Consider the following 17,780-nt stretch of genomic DNA (forward strand, 5'->3'; position numbering starts at 1 on the left):
TGAGGGTCTGAGGGGGGGCAGTCGAGGAACTGCGGACAGCCCGGAGAAAGGCAATGCGTAAGGACAAGCCCCGGACCGCCTTGAAGAGGGAGCCCCGCTGCCAGACAATGGTGGCCCCAGGAACTACCAAATGAGGCAAGGCCCTCGAGGGAAGTGGACTACCTTGTAGTTACCTACCTACAGTACCGACCTAGGTACCTCCTTAGGTTATTTAGTGCAGTTGGGTGGAGCCGCGCCTGTCAAAAGCTATCCGCCGGCTCAACATGCTACTGTCGTCGGTGTGGTGGGCCTTAATTAATTCCATGCAAATACCCAACCGCATAGTTGCAGGTAACTAATTGTCATTCATGGTTTCTCTTCGTTATCTGCAGGCACTGTAACTTGTCCCAAACATCTGCCATCTGCCACCTGCCACCTGCCACCACCTGCCACCGCCACTGTCAACCTTGACTTGCCCGTCATTCCGCTGGCTCCCCCGCTAGGCTTTAGCTCAATCAATGCTAGGCTCCGCCCCGCCACGCCCCATGGCCCCGTGCGTCTGGCCAGGCTTTTTTCCGTTTCCTCAGCCTACAGAGTAACTATCAAGCCTCACGTACACGTCGCAGGACCTTTTCCTCTCCTCAAACTCGCCATGCTTATGGAGGCCAACCTTTTGTATCCTGCCTTGCTTTCTCTTGCATCAGGTTTCCATGACCTCAACTAGCTTGAGTCAAACCCGTCCCGTAATCCTGCCCTGTCAAGCGTGTTTGACTACACCACAGTGTCGGCCAAGCTCTTCGTACCTTTATTATGCGCGCGAGGCATATTCTACGGAACACTCTAGAACATTCGCATTAATGTTCCACTCATCAGCACAATGCCTGTTTACGACATGACAGAATACATTCTCGGACAGCGGGTGGGATGATGATCGTGATCTTGGCACTATGTACGGAGTGCATATTATTAACTACGCCCCTGTCTATATCGCTGACCCCGTTAAAAGGACCACGCAAACCCGCCAAATTGGTCATACGCATCGCACACTGTAATAATTTCAGTATGGAAGCTTTCTTGCTGAATCGACGTACGTACCAGCACCACGCAATCAGGCAATGCAGATCCGATGGCGGTGGCACCGGCAGCTGTAGCCGGTGGGCAATAGCCCTATCAAACAACAGCTTCCTTCGCAATCGCTCTAGAGGGAAACCGAAGGACACGTCTACAAGCGAGCCCCCAGAGCAATACTGAGTGCCCGACTGGTCTCCATTGACGAAAACAAAACGGCAGCTTTCGATGCATGAAACCATGCATCATCGTGCACACGAGTACCCCTTTCGGTCAAGCCTAGCTTGTGCGCTGCGACGCGGAGACTACTAGCGCATATGGACAAACCGCATACGGACCTGGAACAGATCATAGTTACAAGCCGATATTCGTTTTGATTCAAGCCTCAGCTGCGCGCATTTCTCGTCGACAGTGCATCAAGTGGTGATGAGTACTCTCGGTAATCAGCATTGAAGAGGTGAAACCGTTCATACTATTAAAAAAATTGAATACTTATCTTGCGACCCTTCGCTCAACGCCACACCCCGTCCCTCGACGCTACCAGCGGTTCCCAAGGGCTCGCCCTGCAACGTTGCCAAATAGACCCCTGCCAACTAGACTTTTCATTCGCTCGTCTGGCGACAGTGGTTTTTTCTTCTCTTTTTGCGAAACAGGAAATAGTGAAAGGTTGACGGCTGGGCCACTGCTCTTCCATGCACTACCTCGAATTTGCGACTCATTGACACTGCCAAGGTCCAGGCTGGCCCTGTAAATACATGTACAGTAATTAGGAAGTCATCAATCCCATAGTTCACCGATTTTCGATGAGGTACCCGGCAGCCCGGCCCGGCGAGTAGGCTCAACTAGCGAACCTGTTCCAATGTTGGTGCCCTGGTGGCTTTGAGCTAGTTGATTGATTGCCTCCATATACCCCTGCAAGCTGCCAACTGCCGCGTTTCCTTCGGTTCCCTGTTCTTATCAGTTGACCTTTGCCTCGACAGCGGCTCCAAGTAAGTATCTTTATCCGTCCCATCCACTAAGTTGAGCAGGTTTGTTTCCACTCTCCCCACAGACTCGAAGACCCTGAATGCCCGCACAATTCGTCTCTAATTGAATAGACCTGGGGTAATTTGGCAAGAATACGAATTGAATCTAAAGTCCCATTGTGACCGCTTGGCTACTCGGCAATAGAATAGCTAACCAAATGTGGCCTGGGACTACACCCATCAAGTGGAAGCAACGGCACGCGGGGCTATAAATTTTTGGATAGCATTACGCTGGCTACCGGATAAACCAATATCCATGCTGGCACACATTGATACGATAGACAGGGTTGAGGTTTTGTGGCACCCAGAAGGCTGACTTGGGCGAGAATCTGCTGAGCTGCACATGCCACATTGTGTCTGCGCAGACTGGTATTCGGAATGTGATATGTATCAGCTCCTTGTAAATGTCATCCCTGTCCAGGAAGCTGTTTCCCCACGGCCCTACTTGTAACCGCACCACTGGGAGTTATTACGAACCAGCCCACTGGTTTAACTTTAGGGCTGTAACTACTACTTTCCACGCGGCGCGAACCAGTTGCTAGGTTTTAGAGTAGGTGCCAGTTCCTTGCATCGACATCTTCCCTCGTTCTCCCGCCATAGTTGCAGCCCAAGTGCTCTCAGAGACATTGCGGATTACTAGCGGTTTCTAGCGCCCACACATTGTTTAGATTGTGATAGATCCGTCATGGTATGCAAACTTGGCAGGCTGGGGAAGGCTACATAACTAGAAAATGAACCACCAGTAGAATCAAGTAGTCAAGGCTGTCTTTATTAGCAAGCTATGAGACACACTAGTCTTGGCAATATCATCCAGGCGTACCGACTCAAGACCCAATCCCTCACAGGTTCCTTTGAAATTGATGACCACGGTCATCGCCTCCAGACAATATGGCCGCTCGATGCTTGCCGCTATATATGTTGAGGCGCATCAGGGACATCAGTCTGGTATCCGCCACCACTCATTCTGACAACAGCACGCCAACAAGGCAAGCAAGCCGGTCCTGGAGTGAGCTCCTCGACCCCGAGTCAACGGTGTTAACAGTAAATGTGTATCTAGGTCCGATAATGGAGTCATTGAGGACCGAGATGCCGTCACATCCACGAGGCAAATATGTGCAATTTTGTGCATTGTATGTCTCAGTTGAATTCTGTGGCCGCTGCGAAGCCACGGTTGGTGAGCCCTGTACGGGGCACTGGCAGCATCGATGTCGGGGGCTTTTTTCCATTAGCTCTCGGGTGAAAAGGATGCGGAATTTTCCCCCTTTTGCGGGATTTAGCCACGTTGAGTCCAATAATAGCACCTTCTGGCGTGCATCATGGCACCGTCGCGAATTCGGTTTATGCCTCTTGTCCTCGAGGCTAGACCGGCGCAAACTTGGCAGTTAATGCACAGAACGGTCTGGGACATTTCCATTGCAGGCTGGCACGGAGAGCGGGTAAGCGAGTGCCTGGTTTTTTGGGCGCAGCTCGATGAGGTGTTGAGACAAGAAAAGAGTTCGGAGGAGAAAACAGCTTCCTAGTCTCTCTGCTCCCGACACGCTCTCCCCCAGCCGTCGGCATACTGGCTTGTAGCAGACTGTCGAAAAAATTATCCGGGGGACTTGAGAGCTCTGAATGTCACCCACGAACCGGCATCGAACACGGAGTGGCGCAGGTGGGATCGCGGACGGGACGTGGGGTATAAGCATGGGTCAAAAAAGGAACGCTTTCTTTGGCTAAAACTACAATTGATGCGAATGATTTACATTGGTAGTGGGGTGACCAGGACAGAGCATCCATCTCGTCATCTCTGGTAGCATCCAACGTCTGGAGCTGCCAACTGTGCGGCAAATTGAAGCACCGACTTCCTCCATGTAAGCCGTACGAGCTGTCGGGCAATTTCTTCTGTTTCTGCCTCTCTTTTAACGTTTGACCCAGGCCGGGCTCTTGCGAGCCTTGACGTGGCCGTGCAGCTTTCTCTCCACCCTTCTGGGATCACGCGTGATGCAGCCGGCTGTGGGAAGGAAACAAGAATTAACAGTTTAGCGAAAAAAAGCTTCTCACCACGTCGGTAGAGGGATCGAAATCGGGAATGCATCGCTTACCTTTACGGAGAGCCGGCTTCAGAGCCGGCTCGTGGGCTAAGAGACCCTTGGCGACGGCCATGGTCATGGCCTCGGCCTGCCCTGTGGTCCCTCCTCCTTCCACCAACGCCCAGATGTTGTACTTGTCGAGACGACCAGTCGAGAGCAGCGCCCAGATGGCGCTCTCCCGGTCGTGTACCCGGCCGAAGGCCTCGTTGAGCGTCTTGCCGTTGACGAGGACCTCGCCGGTGCCCTCGACGACGAAGGCGCGGGCCGTCGACGTCTTCCTGCGGCCGACACCGACGGCGCGGCCGAAGCGGTCCACGGGGCGCGGCCGGGCCACGTTGAGGAGTGCATTCACGGGCTTGGTGAAGCGCGCGACGGCGGCAACGACCTCGGCCGGCGCCAACGAGGGCTCGATGCAGTGCAGCCGGCGGACGACACGCATCACCTGAGAAAAGTGCGACGCCTTGATGGACTCGCCGAGCTCGTGCCGCATGGCCTCAAGCCGCAGCCACGGCATCTGTGCTGCCTCGGCCGACGCCACCGTCGGAAGGTGGTTGTACCGCGCCAGCAGCCGCGCCAGCTGAATGTGCAGGTCGTTGAACTGCGGCGTCCGCGCAAAGTACGACGGCGTCGAGGGTACGGCCCGCGCGTGGACCACACCGACGTGCGGGATCCGGATCGCCTCGAGCTGTGCCTTGAGGCTGTTGTTGTTGTCAAAGCTTGACGTGTCGTCGTTGGCCGGCGTCGCTGTCGTCGTTGTGAGCGTTCTGATGGCTAGGGATGTCGAGGGAGCGGCTCGCTTCGCGGCCGAGGGCAGCCATTGCGAGCCCAGAGCGGGCTTTGTGCACCGAAATTGGCGCAGGCACGCGTGGACACTGGCCATGGCTGCGTCGATTTGGCTTTTTGGCGGCTTCGAGTTGCCGGTGCGCTCTCTTCCGATGAACTGGGTAGAAGGAAACTCAGTGTTGGAGTTGCGCAAAAACCCTTTGTCTCTGGCCCAGCCTCAGCGCCACATCACGTGGAGATTAGATACTTGTTCAGTTCACAGCCACACCACCCTTTGCGTGCTGTAGGGCCCACCCACGCGCGGGGCTCTAAAATCATTTCAACCATAAAAATTTCCTCGACCTTCTACGGGCCCAGAGAGCTTTTTTCTCTTGCTCAACTCAGCCTTTTGAGCAATCACCTGTCGTTGATCAACCGAGATACACAGTCGAAATGGCTTTCGGAACTCTTTTCGCTAGCGAGGTAAGGTGACTCGCTCAATTGCATACTTTTCTGCTTTCTTCCCTCCAACGACAAGTCGCTGACAGCTCTTCTTCCTCCAGGGCAACCCCCGCACCATCGCCATTAAGGCTGTGGCCAAGGCCAACGGCCTCGACGTCAAGGTCACCACTGTCGACCTGGCTGCTCCTCGCACTGCCGAGCACCTGGCCGGAAGCCCTATTGGCAAGGTCCCTGCCTTTGTCGGCGAGGACGGCTTCACCCTCCACGAGGCTGTTGCCATTGCCATCTACTGTACGTGACTCAGCTCCTCTTTCTTGCAAGATCTGCCCCCTCATCTTGCGGCCTCTGGGCCGCCGCTTCGTGTGATGACATAGCCTTTTTTTAAACAGTTATCCCTGTCTTAAAACATTGTGTGGAGAATGCCTAACTTCTGACTTTACGCTTTCAATTTCCCTCTGCTCGTTCACTATTGGTTGTGGCACAGATGCTAACGTGGAACAGTCACCTCTCAAAACGAGAAGACTACCCTCCTCGGCAAAACCAAGCAGGAGTAAGTCCATCATCAAACCTATCCGCTGTGGGAGACATGCGTGCTGATTATTGTAGCTACGCCTCCATCCTCAAGTGGATGTCCTTCTTCAACTCTGATATCCTCAACGCCCTTGCCGGCCAGTACGTCCCCCTCCTCGGCCGTGCTCCCTACAACAAGCAGGCTGTTGATGAGGCCGCCAAGCAGTCCGACAAGGCCGTTGCTGTCGTCGAGAAGTACCTCTCTGAGCATACTTACCTCGTTGGTGAGCGTCTGACTCTCGCCGATATCTTCGCCGCTGGCATCATCAGCCGCGGCTTCGATTATTTCTATGACCCCAAGTGGCGCGAGGCCAACCCTGCCACAACCCGTTGGTACGAGACCATTGTCAACCAGCCCATCTACTCCGACGTTGTCGGCAAGGTTCAGCTCATTGACAAGGTTGTCCTCCCCAACGTTGCCCCCAAGAAGGCTGAGGCTCCCAAGGCCGCCCCCAAGGCCGCCGCTGCCGCCGCCGCTCCTGCCACTGAGGATGCTCCCAAGCCCAAGCACCCTTGCGAGGCGCTTGGCAAGTCCAGCTTCGCTCTCGACGACCTCAAGCGCTTCTACTCTAATAACGAGACCCCCGATGCTATGAAGTACTTCTGGGAGACCGTCCCCTTCGATGAGTACTCCATCTGGAAGGTCGACTACAAGTACAACGAGGAGCTTAAGCTCACTTTCATGTCCAGCAACCTGATTGGTGGCTTCAACAACCGTCTTGAAGCCTCCCGCAAGTACATCTTTGGTACCGCCTCCGTCTACGGCGAGGACAACGCCTCCATTATTCAGGGCGCTTTCGTTATCCGTGGCCAGGAGTACCTCCCCGTCTTTGACGTTGCTCCCGATTACGAGAGCTACAGCTTCGTCAAGCTTGACCCCAAGAAGGAGGAGGACCGTGCCTTTGTTGAGGCCAACTGGGGCTGGGAGAAGCCTGCCATTGTCGACGGCAAGGAGTACCCTTATGCCAAGGGCAAGGTCTTCAAATAAATGTTGAAAACATAGGCTGGGCTGCGTAATGAGGCATACGGATCATGGGTTGATGACTGGGAAAATGAACGACGAGTTGCAGTGGGCCATTCATAAAATATGCTGGTACCCTGCATTGTAACGACAATGGGAATGGATGACGGGCAGGAACTGAAGTATCCAAGTAGGCACGAATACACAGAGTATATAGTAGTACAAAAAAACAAGCCATGTGCCATGGTGTTTACTGGCCACTCCTTTTGTATTGATACCGCCTGCAAGATTGAGTTGAAGAGCTCGTTGAAACTCGCATGCTGTCAACGGATTCGATCCCCAAGGTAGGGAAGAGAGAATTGCTCGAGTAATAGCAAATAGCAATATATTCGACATATACCCTACATACATTTAGGACATGATGACCCAAGCCTGTCTCAATTTTTTGAAGCTGTAGTCTATGTCGTCGGTTTGTGTACAGTTTCTGAGTCGCCGCCTTTAAAGCTAAGAAGCAACCATCTACAACAATGTAAAATCAATCAACAAGTCCCTTTGCAGAAATCAGAACTGTTTTCTCACCATTGAATGACCGGACCAAACGTCCCTGCACATTGTCATCTCTCAAAGTATCACAACGTGTAGCTCGGATCCAGCTGAAACGGCGTCTCCCGTATGAACCGGCTAATGTCCGCCTGGTGCGCGAGCTCGTTGATGTAGTCGTGCACTTGTGGTAGCACAAAGAGGCAGTCCTCCGCCGCCGACCGCCCGGCATACTCTGGTATCCTCAGCAAGTTATGCGGCTCGCTGCGGGCCTTTTCCGCCGAGTCGTCGACGAGGACCGTGTTGCTCTGGTCCCAGCAGCCGCCGCGCCGCGCGTCCGGGTGCGCGGCCATGACGCCGGGGTCGGCCCAGACGCGGGCGAGCCGCTTGTAGCACTGCACGCGCGAGTTGTAGTCGGCGCGCGAGAGGCCGAAGTGGTCGCGGCCCCAGACGACGGCGCAGCGCGCGCGCTGCGCGGGCGTCAGCAGACTAGCCAGCATGAGGTGCACGTTTTCGGGCCGCGCCGAGGACCACACGGCCACGGCAAAGTGGGTGAGCAGGTACTCCATGAAGACGCGCGCGTGCGGCCGGTCGACGAAGACGGAGGGCCGCCGCTTGTTGGGCCGGTGCAGCAGTGTCCCGTTGAGGTCCATGACGATGAGGATGCGTCGCGGGCGGGCGAGGCGGGACGGGGCGAGCGAGGCGCAGCGGAGGTAGGCCTTGGTGGGCTCCGGGACGCCGCCGGACTCGGGGCTGGGCACGGTGACTTTGTCCTGAACGAGGGCGTCATTTTCCATCTTGGATCTAATATGACGGTCAGTATGAATGAGCTAGGGTGAGGAGGAGGAGGAGAAGGAGGAGGAGTATTTACTCTATCGTCTCTGTAACCTGCAAAACTTGGGACAGCTCGACCCCATTCTCAAGCCCGGCGGTGGCCTCTGCAGCCTCTCCTTTCGCCTTTTTCGGCTTCTTGTTTTTCTTTGCCTGGGACGATTTCGTTTCCGTACTCTGCATGGTCGTGCTGCTTTCTGTCACGGCCGACGCAGGCAGCAGCTTCTTCTGCTTGCGCTGTTTCCATGGCGGCACTTTGCCTGCCTTTGTCTTGACGGGTGCCGTGGGCGCGGTCGCGACTTGCATGGACTGCTGGCTCACGACCACCATCTCCTGCGTCGCCATCTTGTACTTGAATTGTCTCGCCGGCCGTATTTTGGGGCAAGGCGCATACTCGTGGTGTGCTGTCGAGCTGAAGTAGTGGCGGGCCGAAGCACGAAGCCCAGCGGGCGAGAGGAGGACGTTGACTTGCCGAGGTGATGCGCAAGAGAAGAACTTTAGCAAAGACGGCATACAATGTATATGGTTTTTTGCAGCGCTAGTATAACTTGACGGCGAGACGTTTGTACCTTGATTGAATGGGTTGACAAGATCACACAAGTGAACGGAGGTCTTCTGGATGTGATGTGAGGTGAGCAAATGCAATATTTGTTTTAGGTAGGTAGTTAGCGTGCTTGAAACCGGATAACTACCGCAACATTCACAGCGGCGGGTTCCTTCCCCTCCACAGCATCTTATCGATAGCAAAGATCCCTGCGGTCACATAGCAGCCTGGACCTCGAAAAAAATCCCAACTGCCTTTTTGCGATCTCTGTTAATACACATTACGTTCCACCACAATGCCGCCGAAAAGAAAAGTCCAGTCCCTTGGGCTAGATAGACGAGTCCGCCCTCGTCATGACGAAAAGTGGAACCTGGAGCCAGAGTCCGACAACGAGCAATCCAACGACGACGGATCGGAGGAAGACGTTGGCAAGCAGGACAGTGAGGACGAGGATCTGTCAGAAGCTGCACATGATGAGGAGTCAGAGGTAGGAGCTGTCATAGTGCCATGCTAGATACCCATGTCACTAATAATCCATACAGTCCGAGTCAGAAGACGAAGCGCCTCCCAAGGTAGACCTCTCCGCGGTCACCTTTGGCGCCCTAGCCCGCGCGCAGGCCTCCATGCCCGCCACAAACCGACGAGCCAAGAAGAGCCGAAAATCAGACCCCGACTTCGACGCCGCAGAACCCACCCTGTCCCTCCGCGAGCAAGCCGAAGCGCGCCGGCGCAGCAACCAGAACGCGGGCGCCCGGCCCGGCCGCTCCTCCAAGCACGCCCCGCAGGAGCAGACCTCCAAGAAGCCCGTCTCGCGGCGGCGCGAGATCCTCGCAGACCCCCGACGCAAGGCGCGCGACCCGCGCTTCGACTCGTTCCTGGGGCCCGTCGACGAGGGCAAGACGCGGCGCGCGTACGCCTTCCTGGACGAGTACCGCGAGAGCGAGATGGCAGACCTCAGGGCGCAGATCAGAAAGGCGAAGCGTCCGGCGGACAGGGACGCGCTGAAGCGGCAGCTGCTGTCGATGGAGTCGAGGAAGAAGGCGCAGAAAAAGGCCGACGAGGCCGGGGCGCTGATCAAGGAGCACAGGACCAAGGAGAAGGAGCTGGTGGCCCAGGGCAAGCAGCCGTTCTACCTCAAGAAGAGCGCGCAAAAGACGCAGATCCTGACGAACCGCTTCGCGGATATGAGCAAGGGCGAGGTGGATCGCGCCATTGAGCGTAAACGGAAAAAGGTGGCGGGCAAGGAGAGGAAGGAGCTGGACAGCCTGGTGCGGGTGCGAGATCGTGCGTGAGTGTTGAAAGAGTGCCCGTTAAAACGTGGCAAAAATCATGATGAGATTGATACCCGGTACTCCATACTACCGAAATCTATAAACTACCTATATACAAACAAATGGCCTGTGATGGCCTTTTCTTCACTCCGTGAGTTTTCCCAGCTATTACATACAAGTAAATGTTGTACAAAACGCCCGTTTTCTCTTCTCAAGGTTCTCTAGACGTAGCCGGACTTGGCCACGGCCTTGTCAAACATGTCCCGGCAGCGCACCTTGCTGCCGAGCTTGGCGCAGAGCAGAAACGCGCCGCTCAGCTTGCGGTGCAGGCTGTATGTCTCCTCTGGCGGCGGCGCGAGACGCTCCTGGAGCATTACGGGGATCAGAGCCTTGACGCGCTCCGTAATGGTCTGGTCGTGGAAGTCGTAGACTTCAGGCGCCGAGGCCAGAAACGGCTCCGCGAGCGTCAGCACCGACTGGACGTGCGCGTCCACCATGGCCCGGCTCTCGTGGCCCGTCAGGTAGCCCAGGCCCTCCGACAGACGCCGGACCTCGTCGCGGTCGGTCCGCGACGCCGCGGCCAGCAGCTGCACGTACTGCCGGACAAACTCCTCGGGGTACTCGCGCGAGGCCCCAAAGTCGAGCAGCTCGAGCTTGCTGGTGTCGGCATTGTACAAGAAGTTGGTCCAGTTGGGGTCCGTCTGCATGAAGCGGAACTCGGTGATTTCGCGGAGGCACAGCCGCAGAATCTGCGTGCCGATCCAGTCGCGCTGGGCCTGCGTGAACGAAGCGACGCGCGTGACGCCGACGCCGTCGAGAAAGTCCATGGTGAGCACCTGCTTGCCCGAGGCCTCGGGGTATACGGTTGGTGCCACAAAGACGTCTGCCTCACCGGCGAGCAGGGCCTGGTAGCGCGCGGCACACGCGGCCTCGCGCTCATAGTCGCACTCCCAGCCGAGCTCGAGCCGCGCGTTGGCAATCGTCCTGTCGAGGTACAGACCGCGCGGGAGGAGCTTGGTGGCGGCGAGTAGGACGCCGAGGTTGTCGAGGTCCGAGTTGATGGAGTCGGCGACGCCGGGGAACTGGATCTTGACGGCGACACGGCGGCTGTTGGCAGCGAGCCGCGCCTTATGGACCTGCCCGATGGAGGCGGCGGCGATGGGCTTCTCGTCAAACTCGGAATAGAGGTCGCGCCACGCGGGACCGAGGTTGGCCGTGAGCACGCGGTCGCGCTGCCACGCGGGCATGTAGTCGGCGCGGTCCTGCACGCGCTGCAGTACTTCTTGCAGCGGCGCGGGTAGCATCTTGGCGTCCTGGAAGCTCATCATCTGACCGAGCTTGAGCGCGGCGCCGCGCATGCGGGACAGCTTAGAGACGAGGCGTTCCATGTTGCCGCCGCTGAGTAGGACGCTGCCTTCCCCCCCACCGCCAAATGCTCTGCTCACGCTCTCGGAGATGGCACCGCCGAACATGCCGGCGGCTAGACCACCGTAGTTCCATAAACGGCTCATACGAGAGGAAGGGACGCTTGATTCTCGGAGTTGATAGGCTGGTCTAGAGTCGCCCTTGGCGGCCTGTGCAATTGCCTCGATGATGGGTTGCTCGGATGCGGTAGCTGCTGCCACACTTGTCTTGATCGATTCGGGCTTCTCTGGCTCAATCGGCTTCTCGTTTACTAACGGCTCGGTCTTGACAGCGACTGGCCCCTGGGGAATGGGAGGCGAGCTTCCCCAGTGCCGTAGCGGGTGTTCCTTTGCAGGACCCCCAGCCGAAGCGGCGGCCTGCTGATGACGCTGCTTGCGCACTGAGTCCAGGATCTGTGAGCCCCGGGTTGTATGGAATATATTGACATCGACGCCGCGAGGAAGACCCAACTCTTCCACATTGGGCTTGGCCGCGGCATTGAACTCGCGCGACGCTTGCGCATATCTGCTCTCCGCCGAGGGGCTCGCCGGCTCCGGCGTTGGCGGAGCTGCTGGCCGGGGCTTTGTTCTCGGGGCGATGTTATGGGGGTTGGTGGTGTCGACCTTGATCGAGTTCAATTGGGTGTTGACCTGGTCGGACACTTCTGCGCCCGCGGCCTCGGCCTTGTTCTTCAGGTCGACGACGCCGCGGTATCGCTGCAGCTGCCGCCCCCGTAGGGCAACATGCTTGGTGGCAACGGACCGCGAGACGCTCAGCACTGCGGCCAGATCGATGGCCAGATCCGTGAGCCTCATGTCGCGTGTGTTGCGGTGGCGCGAGAGTTGGTCCTCATCAACAAGTGGTGAGGTCCCAACTTTTTGGGAAGCTTCCATAGCTTACGGCCAGTGGACCCCGAGAAGGTAGGGCAAGCGGCTACCTATGCAGTTAAGCGATTTCAGACACATTTCGTTCACCTTTCGGACAACTATAGCCGAAAATGAATTAGTTTATCCATTCGTAATTTCTAGAGAGTACATGTTCATTGCAAGGTCGTTGTGCTATTTGGGCTTGCTGTTAGGCTTGCTGGCGTTCCGTAATGAGGAGCCTCGCCGCCGTAGTGGCGTTTCTTGCCACGACTGACCAAACGAGGTGCTTGGTGTTCTCCCCTTTGGTGTTCCCATTTTGCTCCAAAGACGCCGCGCTGCGGGCGTCAAGTCCGACGAAACCCGAGGGCTGCTAGGAAACGTGGGAACATCCAAGTGCTCGGAGCGGCCGGTGAAGCCATTGCGGGAAGACTCTCGATTCGACTTGGCTATTCGATCCACTATCTTTTCGTGCAAAACATCCCCTTTTCCACGATCCTGAATTTTGAATGGGTTGTTTGAGTCACCAGGACCCAGGTCAATGACGGGCTCCTCCTTCGCCAGCGCGTCGTCGTCGTCTTCATCATCCACAAAGGCGTAGCCATTGACCCGCGGCGTTTCGCCACCACCGGCTGCGCTGGAAAACGAGTCTTTAGCACGAGGCCTTCCAGAAATAGCGTCTCTTATAGAAGACATCGTCGGCGATGGCGGACGCTGTGGGAGATGAGGCTGTGGAACGCGGGTATTGGCATATACAACTGTTTTTGGTCCAGATCTAGAGGCAGCGTCTGCGGCTTGCGCCCTGGTCTCTATGCCATCGTCCAGATCCCTGGGCCCGAACATCAGGCTGTTTCGGGGTTCCGATTTCCAGCCGTCTGGACGTGCCGGCCGATCATCGCTATCTTTGATTGCCAGCCTATCGCGTTTCATGAAGCCGTCGTCGATGAGTTTTCCATCCTGCGCCAAGCGATCTGTGACTGCTTTCTGCGCAATCATTTGCTTTGAAGGCATCTTGTTGCCGCGCCATAACCAGTCATATTTGTCGGCCTTTTTCTGATTTTGCTTGTCAACGAGCTTGTAGAAGCTTTCGTTGTCTTCGCTAGTGTATGTTTCTTGAAATTTGGTGAGGCTCATGTGAGCTCCGACTGCCAGGCCTTCCTCCACGGCCTGTGTCACAATGGACGCCGGTGTATCGCCTGTAAATGTCATTGGTGTTTTCCCAGCGTCTACAGACGGGCGCAGACTAATAGATTTCCCCGTCTTCTTCAACATATTAACGTGGCGCAAGCGTTGGCCGGCACTTGATATCCAGGCGGTATCCTTTGAGTCGAGGGCGTCCAAATACTCCTGCTGGATTTCCGTCTCTAGCAAGCCAGGAAAGAAGTCTCTGGCTATGATTTGTGAAAGAGACTCGGTGTAACTGTCTTCATCAAGTACCTGTTTTGGTCTCTTGATCTTCTTGATAGGTGGCGGAGGAGCCATCAGCTCTGTGTCTTGCCTCTTCCGGACCAGGGCGTGGGACTGGCTAGACTCGGCCATGATGCTGGTGATGTATGTTGTGGATATTATCGAGATGCAGACATATTTGCATCGGTAGGAGGGTATTAAAAAATAGTCACGGTGCATGGGTGCGATGTGATGTGATGTCGGAAGGTGGATGGGGGGGTATGATGGTAAATGGCGACAAAGAAATATGCATTTATCCGAACCAACATAGTACAGGCACCAGGCTAAAACTGAAGATTGGTACTGACTTCCTCCAGTCCTCGGCACGGGGAAACGCCAGCAGAGGCAACATTCTACAACTTTTGTTCCCCCACTGTACAGGTTAGTAGGTAGGTACCTACCTACCTACCTACCTACTACCTAGGTACCTACCTGGTCTACCTGGTACTACTAAAGTCTGCTCTCGCCTGTGGGGAAAGGCCGTATGCCTTTAGGACTACAGTGACTGCGACCAGACCAACACATGCTGCAGCCTGCACCGTCACACCATGGTGCATTTCTGATATATCTTTAAACCATTTCAAAAATGTATTTTCTGTCGTCATGCCTTGAAAATATTATATTCTACAGAACTCCCCTAGAGGTTATGCCAGAAAACACCTTGCACCCGCTTAAGGCACGAGGCGACAACCAACGAGTTGTATCCTTGGTCATTGTGCTAGCTAGGTAGTTGTATATAGTCGAGAATTGGAAATTGTGGTGGAAGCTGGCTGATATTTCTGTATAATATCAAAAAAATATATGTGCAAACGCAGGCTGGTCAATATAGGCATCGTGGAAAACACCCCCGGCTCGCGCAGGTAGTGCAATTTACAGTGGCTGCATGGGTCAGGTTAGTGGCTGCTGAGCCTTGTAGATGCATCACTTCAAGTGGAACCTTCCAGGGCCCAGCGGCTCGCCCCGCAGACCGCACCAAATCCTTGCTCTTGGTCGACGGCCAAAACAATTGAACCCGTACATCTTCTTCAAATCCCACCCCACGCATCTGCTGCGACACCTATTCGGGTTATCACCTTGCCTTCTCCACGGTGTACTTTGGTCGTCACGACTCAATCTTCTCTCCACGCCTTTGAAGCCAAACCCCAAGCTGTTCGTCTCCAATCTCCGAACCCGGCACTCAACCCCGGCCGTAATAGCACGAACAGCACGAACCCCACGATGTCGGAAGCTGTCGACTTAAAAAACCAGGGCAACAATGCCTTTGCCGCCGGTGACTTTCCCGCTGCGGCCAAGCTGTACTCACAGGCCATCGATCTCAATGACAAGGAGCCTACCTTTTTTACCAATCGTGCCCAGGTACATATGCCCATCCAATCTCGCACATCGCTGCCTGATCGTGTGACTGATATTTGGGTCTTGTTTGCAGGCGTACATCAAAACAGAAGCCTTTGGATATGCAATTCTAGACGCTGGCAAGGCTATTGAGCTCAACCCGAAGCTTGTCAAGGTATGTACCAGCTCACAGCGCGCCATGGTCCACCCTGCTAACTCACTACCTACCACTAGGCTTACTACCGCCGAGGTCTTGCCCTAACCGCCATCCTGCGTCCCAAGGAAGCTGTGGATGACTTCAAGGAATGCGTCCGTCTCGACCCCACCAACAAGGATGCGCGATTGAAGCTGGAGGAGTGCAAGAAGCTTGTGCGGCAACTTGCGTTCTATGCTGCCATCGAGGTCGGCGATGAGCCGTCGGCCATCGAAGGTCTGGATATTGCTTCCATGTTTGTCGAGGACAACTACGACGGCGTCGAGCTTGGTGACGAGATGACACAAGAATTTATCGACGACATGATTGAGAGATTCAAGAATGGCAAGAAGCTTGCCAAGAAATACGTCTACCAAATCCTCGTCGCTGTCAAGAATATCATCTACGATGAGGCAACTATGGTGGAGATGAAAATTCCCGACGATGTCAAGCTTACTGTCTGCGGCGATACACATGGTACGTCCTCTTCGAACTTGCCAGGTTTCCGTTGTACTAACGATTTAAGGTCAATACTTTGATCTCCTGGAGCTGTTCCGCAAAAATGGCAAGCCCGCTGAGAAGCACTGGTACTTGTTTAACGGTGACTTTGTGGATCGTGGATCGTGGTCTTGCGAGATTGCCCTACTACTCTACGCTTACAAGTGGCTGCGACCCAATGGCTTCTTCCTTAACCGTGGCAACCACGAGACAGATGACATGAACAAGGTCTACGGCTTTGAGGGAGAATGCAAGGCAAAGTACAACGAGAGGTATGCTTTCTTCTGGTCAATGGCTAGAATGATCTTTGCTGATACCATTTAGAATCTTCAAGATCTTCTCCGAAAGCTTCTCCGCCTTGCCCCTGGCAACTCTTATTGGCAGCAAGTACCTGGTGCTCCACGGTGGTCTCTTCTCCGACGACAAGGTTACACTTGACGACATCCGCAAGCTCAACAGACACAACCAGAAGCAGCCCGGCCAAGCTGGCTTGATGATGGAGATGCTCTGGACAGATCCACAAGAAGAGCAGGGACGCGGACCCAGCAAGCGCGGTGTGGGCATGCAGTTTGGCCCTGATATCACCAAGCGCTTTTGTGAGAACAACGGTCTCGAGGCCATTATTCGAAGCCACGAAGTTCGCATGGACGGTTATGAAGTCCAGCATGACGGCCGATGCATCACTGGTACGTTGAAAGGGTAGGGTACTCGTTGACAGACAGCCCGACTTACTGTTCCCAGTTTTCTCCGCCCCCAGATATTGCGATTCTACCGAGAACCGCGGCGCTTACATCAACATCCGCTCGGATTACAAGCTGCAGTATGAGCAATTTGATGCCGTTCCCCACCCGGATATCCGGCCCATGGTAAGATGCCCTTCATAACGCCCGTTTGATCCTGTAGCTGACTACCTTTTCAGGCGTATGCCCAAAACTCGCTCATGTCATCGCTAGCGTGAGCACAGAGATGTATTGAATGACGAGTCAAAAAGGGACACAATATTTCGGTAGTCAAGGGTCAACATCTTTGGCAGTAAAGGGGTTTTAGAATGTGACATTTGGCAGCAGCATGATATCAGTCAGGCAGAAAACGAATTTGGACAATGGTGGAACAGTCTTTTCTTTGGGGTTTGCGGTGAGGGCGGGCATTTTCGGACGATGTATATAGGATACCCAGCGTGGATGAGATGTATATATGCGATCGAAACACATGCCTTTCTGATGCCAATTCGCAATGTCCAAGAATGCTGTCCCGGCGAGGACGACAAAAACTTGGCCCGTTGCCCAAGCAGTAGAGGGTGCCGGCGAAGGTACACGTTGAGAATGAGAGAGCGGTCTCTCTCAGCCCTGCCAAAGGTTGTCGAGCGCGTCGCTGCCGAGCAAGGTGCCCAGCCAGTCGGAGCACTGTTTAATGCGCAACAAAAACGGCGTGCCGTCGCCCTCGGCCACACTCCCGCGGTACGCCGTCAGAGCCGCCGCGAACGCGCGGAGGTCGTCGCGCGGCATGCGCACCCAGCACTGCCTTCCCTCGACTTTGAGGATGTCGAGCGGGATTCCGGCGCCCGTGTCACCTAGGTACTGCTGCAGAGCGCTGGCGCAGTACGACCGCGCGAGGAGCTCGTCGAGCGCGACGGGCTGGCCGCTGTCGTCGATGTGCTGCTCTAGATGGGCGTAGGCGAACTCGGGCGCCTTGATGGTGAACTCGCAGTGTGCGGTGTGGGATGCCATTTTGATTCTGTGTGTCTGGTTCATCCGTTTCTGTCCGACAAGATGAAAATAGTGACTTTGCGAAGATTCAATGAGGCAAAGAAAAAAAAGACACCAAAGCCAAAACAGAGAGAATGTCGTTGCGGCTAATTATGGTATGAGAAATATCGCGGCGGTAGAGAGGTCTCTGCAAAAGAGGCCGCCGCGCTGGTTCAAGATATGCATTTATCGGGTCTGCTATGTAAGGGTCAAA

The 17,780-nt window shown here is 55.2% G+C and overlaps 7 protein-coding genes across 7 annotated transcripts; 3 read left to right on the forward strand and 4 right to left on the reverse strand.

Moving 5' to 3' along the window:
• Nucleotides 1-3,973: 3,973 nt before the first annotated feature.
• Nucleotides 3,974-5,024, reverse strand: CCM_03873 (37S ribosomal protein S9; the record flags this gene model as incomplete). The annotated part of the gene is made up of 2 exons (XM_006669021.1): nucleotides 3,974-4,065; nucleotides 4,157-5,024. The coding sequence occupies 2 exons, from the start codon at nucleotides 5,022-5,024 to the stop codon at nucleotides 3,974-3,976; spliced, it is 960 nt and encodes a 319-aa protein (XP_006669084.1).
• A 335-nt stretch (nucleotides 5,025-5,359) lies between these two features.
• On the forward strand, nucleotides 5,360-6,926 carry CCM_03874 (elongation factor 1-gamma; the record flags this gene model as incomplete). The annotated part of the gene is made up of 4 exons (XM_006669022.1): nucleotides 5,360-5,389; nucleotides 5,455-5,659; nucleotides 5,870-5,918; nucleotides 5,975-6,926. 4 exons carry the CDS (start codon nucleotides 5,360-5,362, stop codon nucleotides 6,924-6,926), a joined length of 1,236 nt encoding a protein of 411 aa, XP_006669085.1.
• Nucleotides 6,927-7,528: 602 nt separating this feature from the next.
• Nucleotides 7,529-8,615, reverse strand: CCM_03875 (NIF domain protein; the record flags this gene model as incomplete). Its single annotated transcript, XM_006669023.1, has 2 exons — nucleotides 7,529-8,243; nucleotides 8,311-8,615. 2 exons carry the CDS (start codon nucleotides 8,613-8,615, stop codon nucleotides 7,529-7,531), a joined length of 1,020 nt encoding a protein of 339 aa, XP_006669086.1.
• A 494-nt stretch (nucleotides 8,616-9,109) lies between these two features.
• CCM_03876 (pre-rRNA processing protein, putative) lies at nucleotides 9,110-10,106 on the forward strand (the record flags this gene model as incomplete). Its single annotated transcript, XM_006669024.1, has 2 exons — nucleotides 9,110-9,301; nucleotides 9,357-10,106. The coding sequence occupies 2 exons, from the start codon at nucleotides 9,110-9,112 to the stop codon at nucleotides 10,104-10,106; spliced, it is 942 nt and encodes a 313-aa protein (XP_006669087.1).
• Nucleotides 10,107-10,306: 200 nt separating this feature from the next.
• Nucleotides 10,307-13,891, reverse strand: CCM_03877 (molecular chaperone (ABC1), putative; the record flags this gene model as incomplete). The annotated part of the gene is made up of 3 exons (XM_006669025.1): nucleotides 10,307-12,267; nucleotides 12,390-12,422; nucleotides 12,631-13,891. The coding sequence occupies 3 exons, from the start codon at nucleotides 13,889-13,891 to the stop codon at nucleotides 10,307-10,309; spliced, it is 3,255 nt and encodes a 1,084-aa protein (XP_006669088.1).
• A 1,125-nt stretch (nucleotides 13,892-15,016) lies between these two features.
• On the forward strand, nucleotides 15,017-16,779 carry CCM_03878 (serine/threonine-protein phosphatase 5; the record flags this gene model as incomplete). Its single annotated transcript, XM_006669026.1, has 7 exons — nucleotides 15,017-15,154; nucleotides 15,225-15,305; nucleotides 15,365-15,800; nucleotides 15,850-16,093; nucleotides 16,146-16,507; nucleotides 16,563-16,687; nucleotides 16,741-16,779. The coding sequence occupies 7 exons, from the start codon at nucleotides 15,017-15,019 to the stop codon at nucleotides 16,777-16,779; spliced, it is 1,425 nt and encodes a 474-aa protein (XP_006669089.1).
• Nucleotides 16,780-17,161: 382 nt separating this feature from the next.
• On the reverse strand, nucleotides 17,162-17,548 carry CCM_03879 (uncharacterized protein; the record flags this gene model as incomplete). Its single annotated transcript, XM_006669027.1, has 1 exon — nucleotides 17,162-17,548. The coding sequence occupies one exon, from the start codon at nucleotides 17,546-17,548 to the stop codon at nucleotides 17,162-17,164; it is 387 nt and encodes a 128-aa protein (XP_006669090.1).
• Nucleotides 17,549-17,780: the final 232 nt, after the last annotated feature.

Source organism: Cordyceps militaris (genome assembly GCF_000225605.1).
Source record: "Cordyceps militaris CM01 unplaced genomic scaffold CCM_S00003, whole genome shotgun sequence".
Taxonomy (NCBI): domain Eukaryota; kingdom Fungi; phylum Ascomycota; class Sordariomycetes; order Hypocreales; family Cordycipitaceae; genus Cordyceps; species Cordyceps militaris.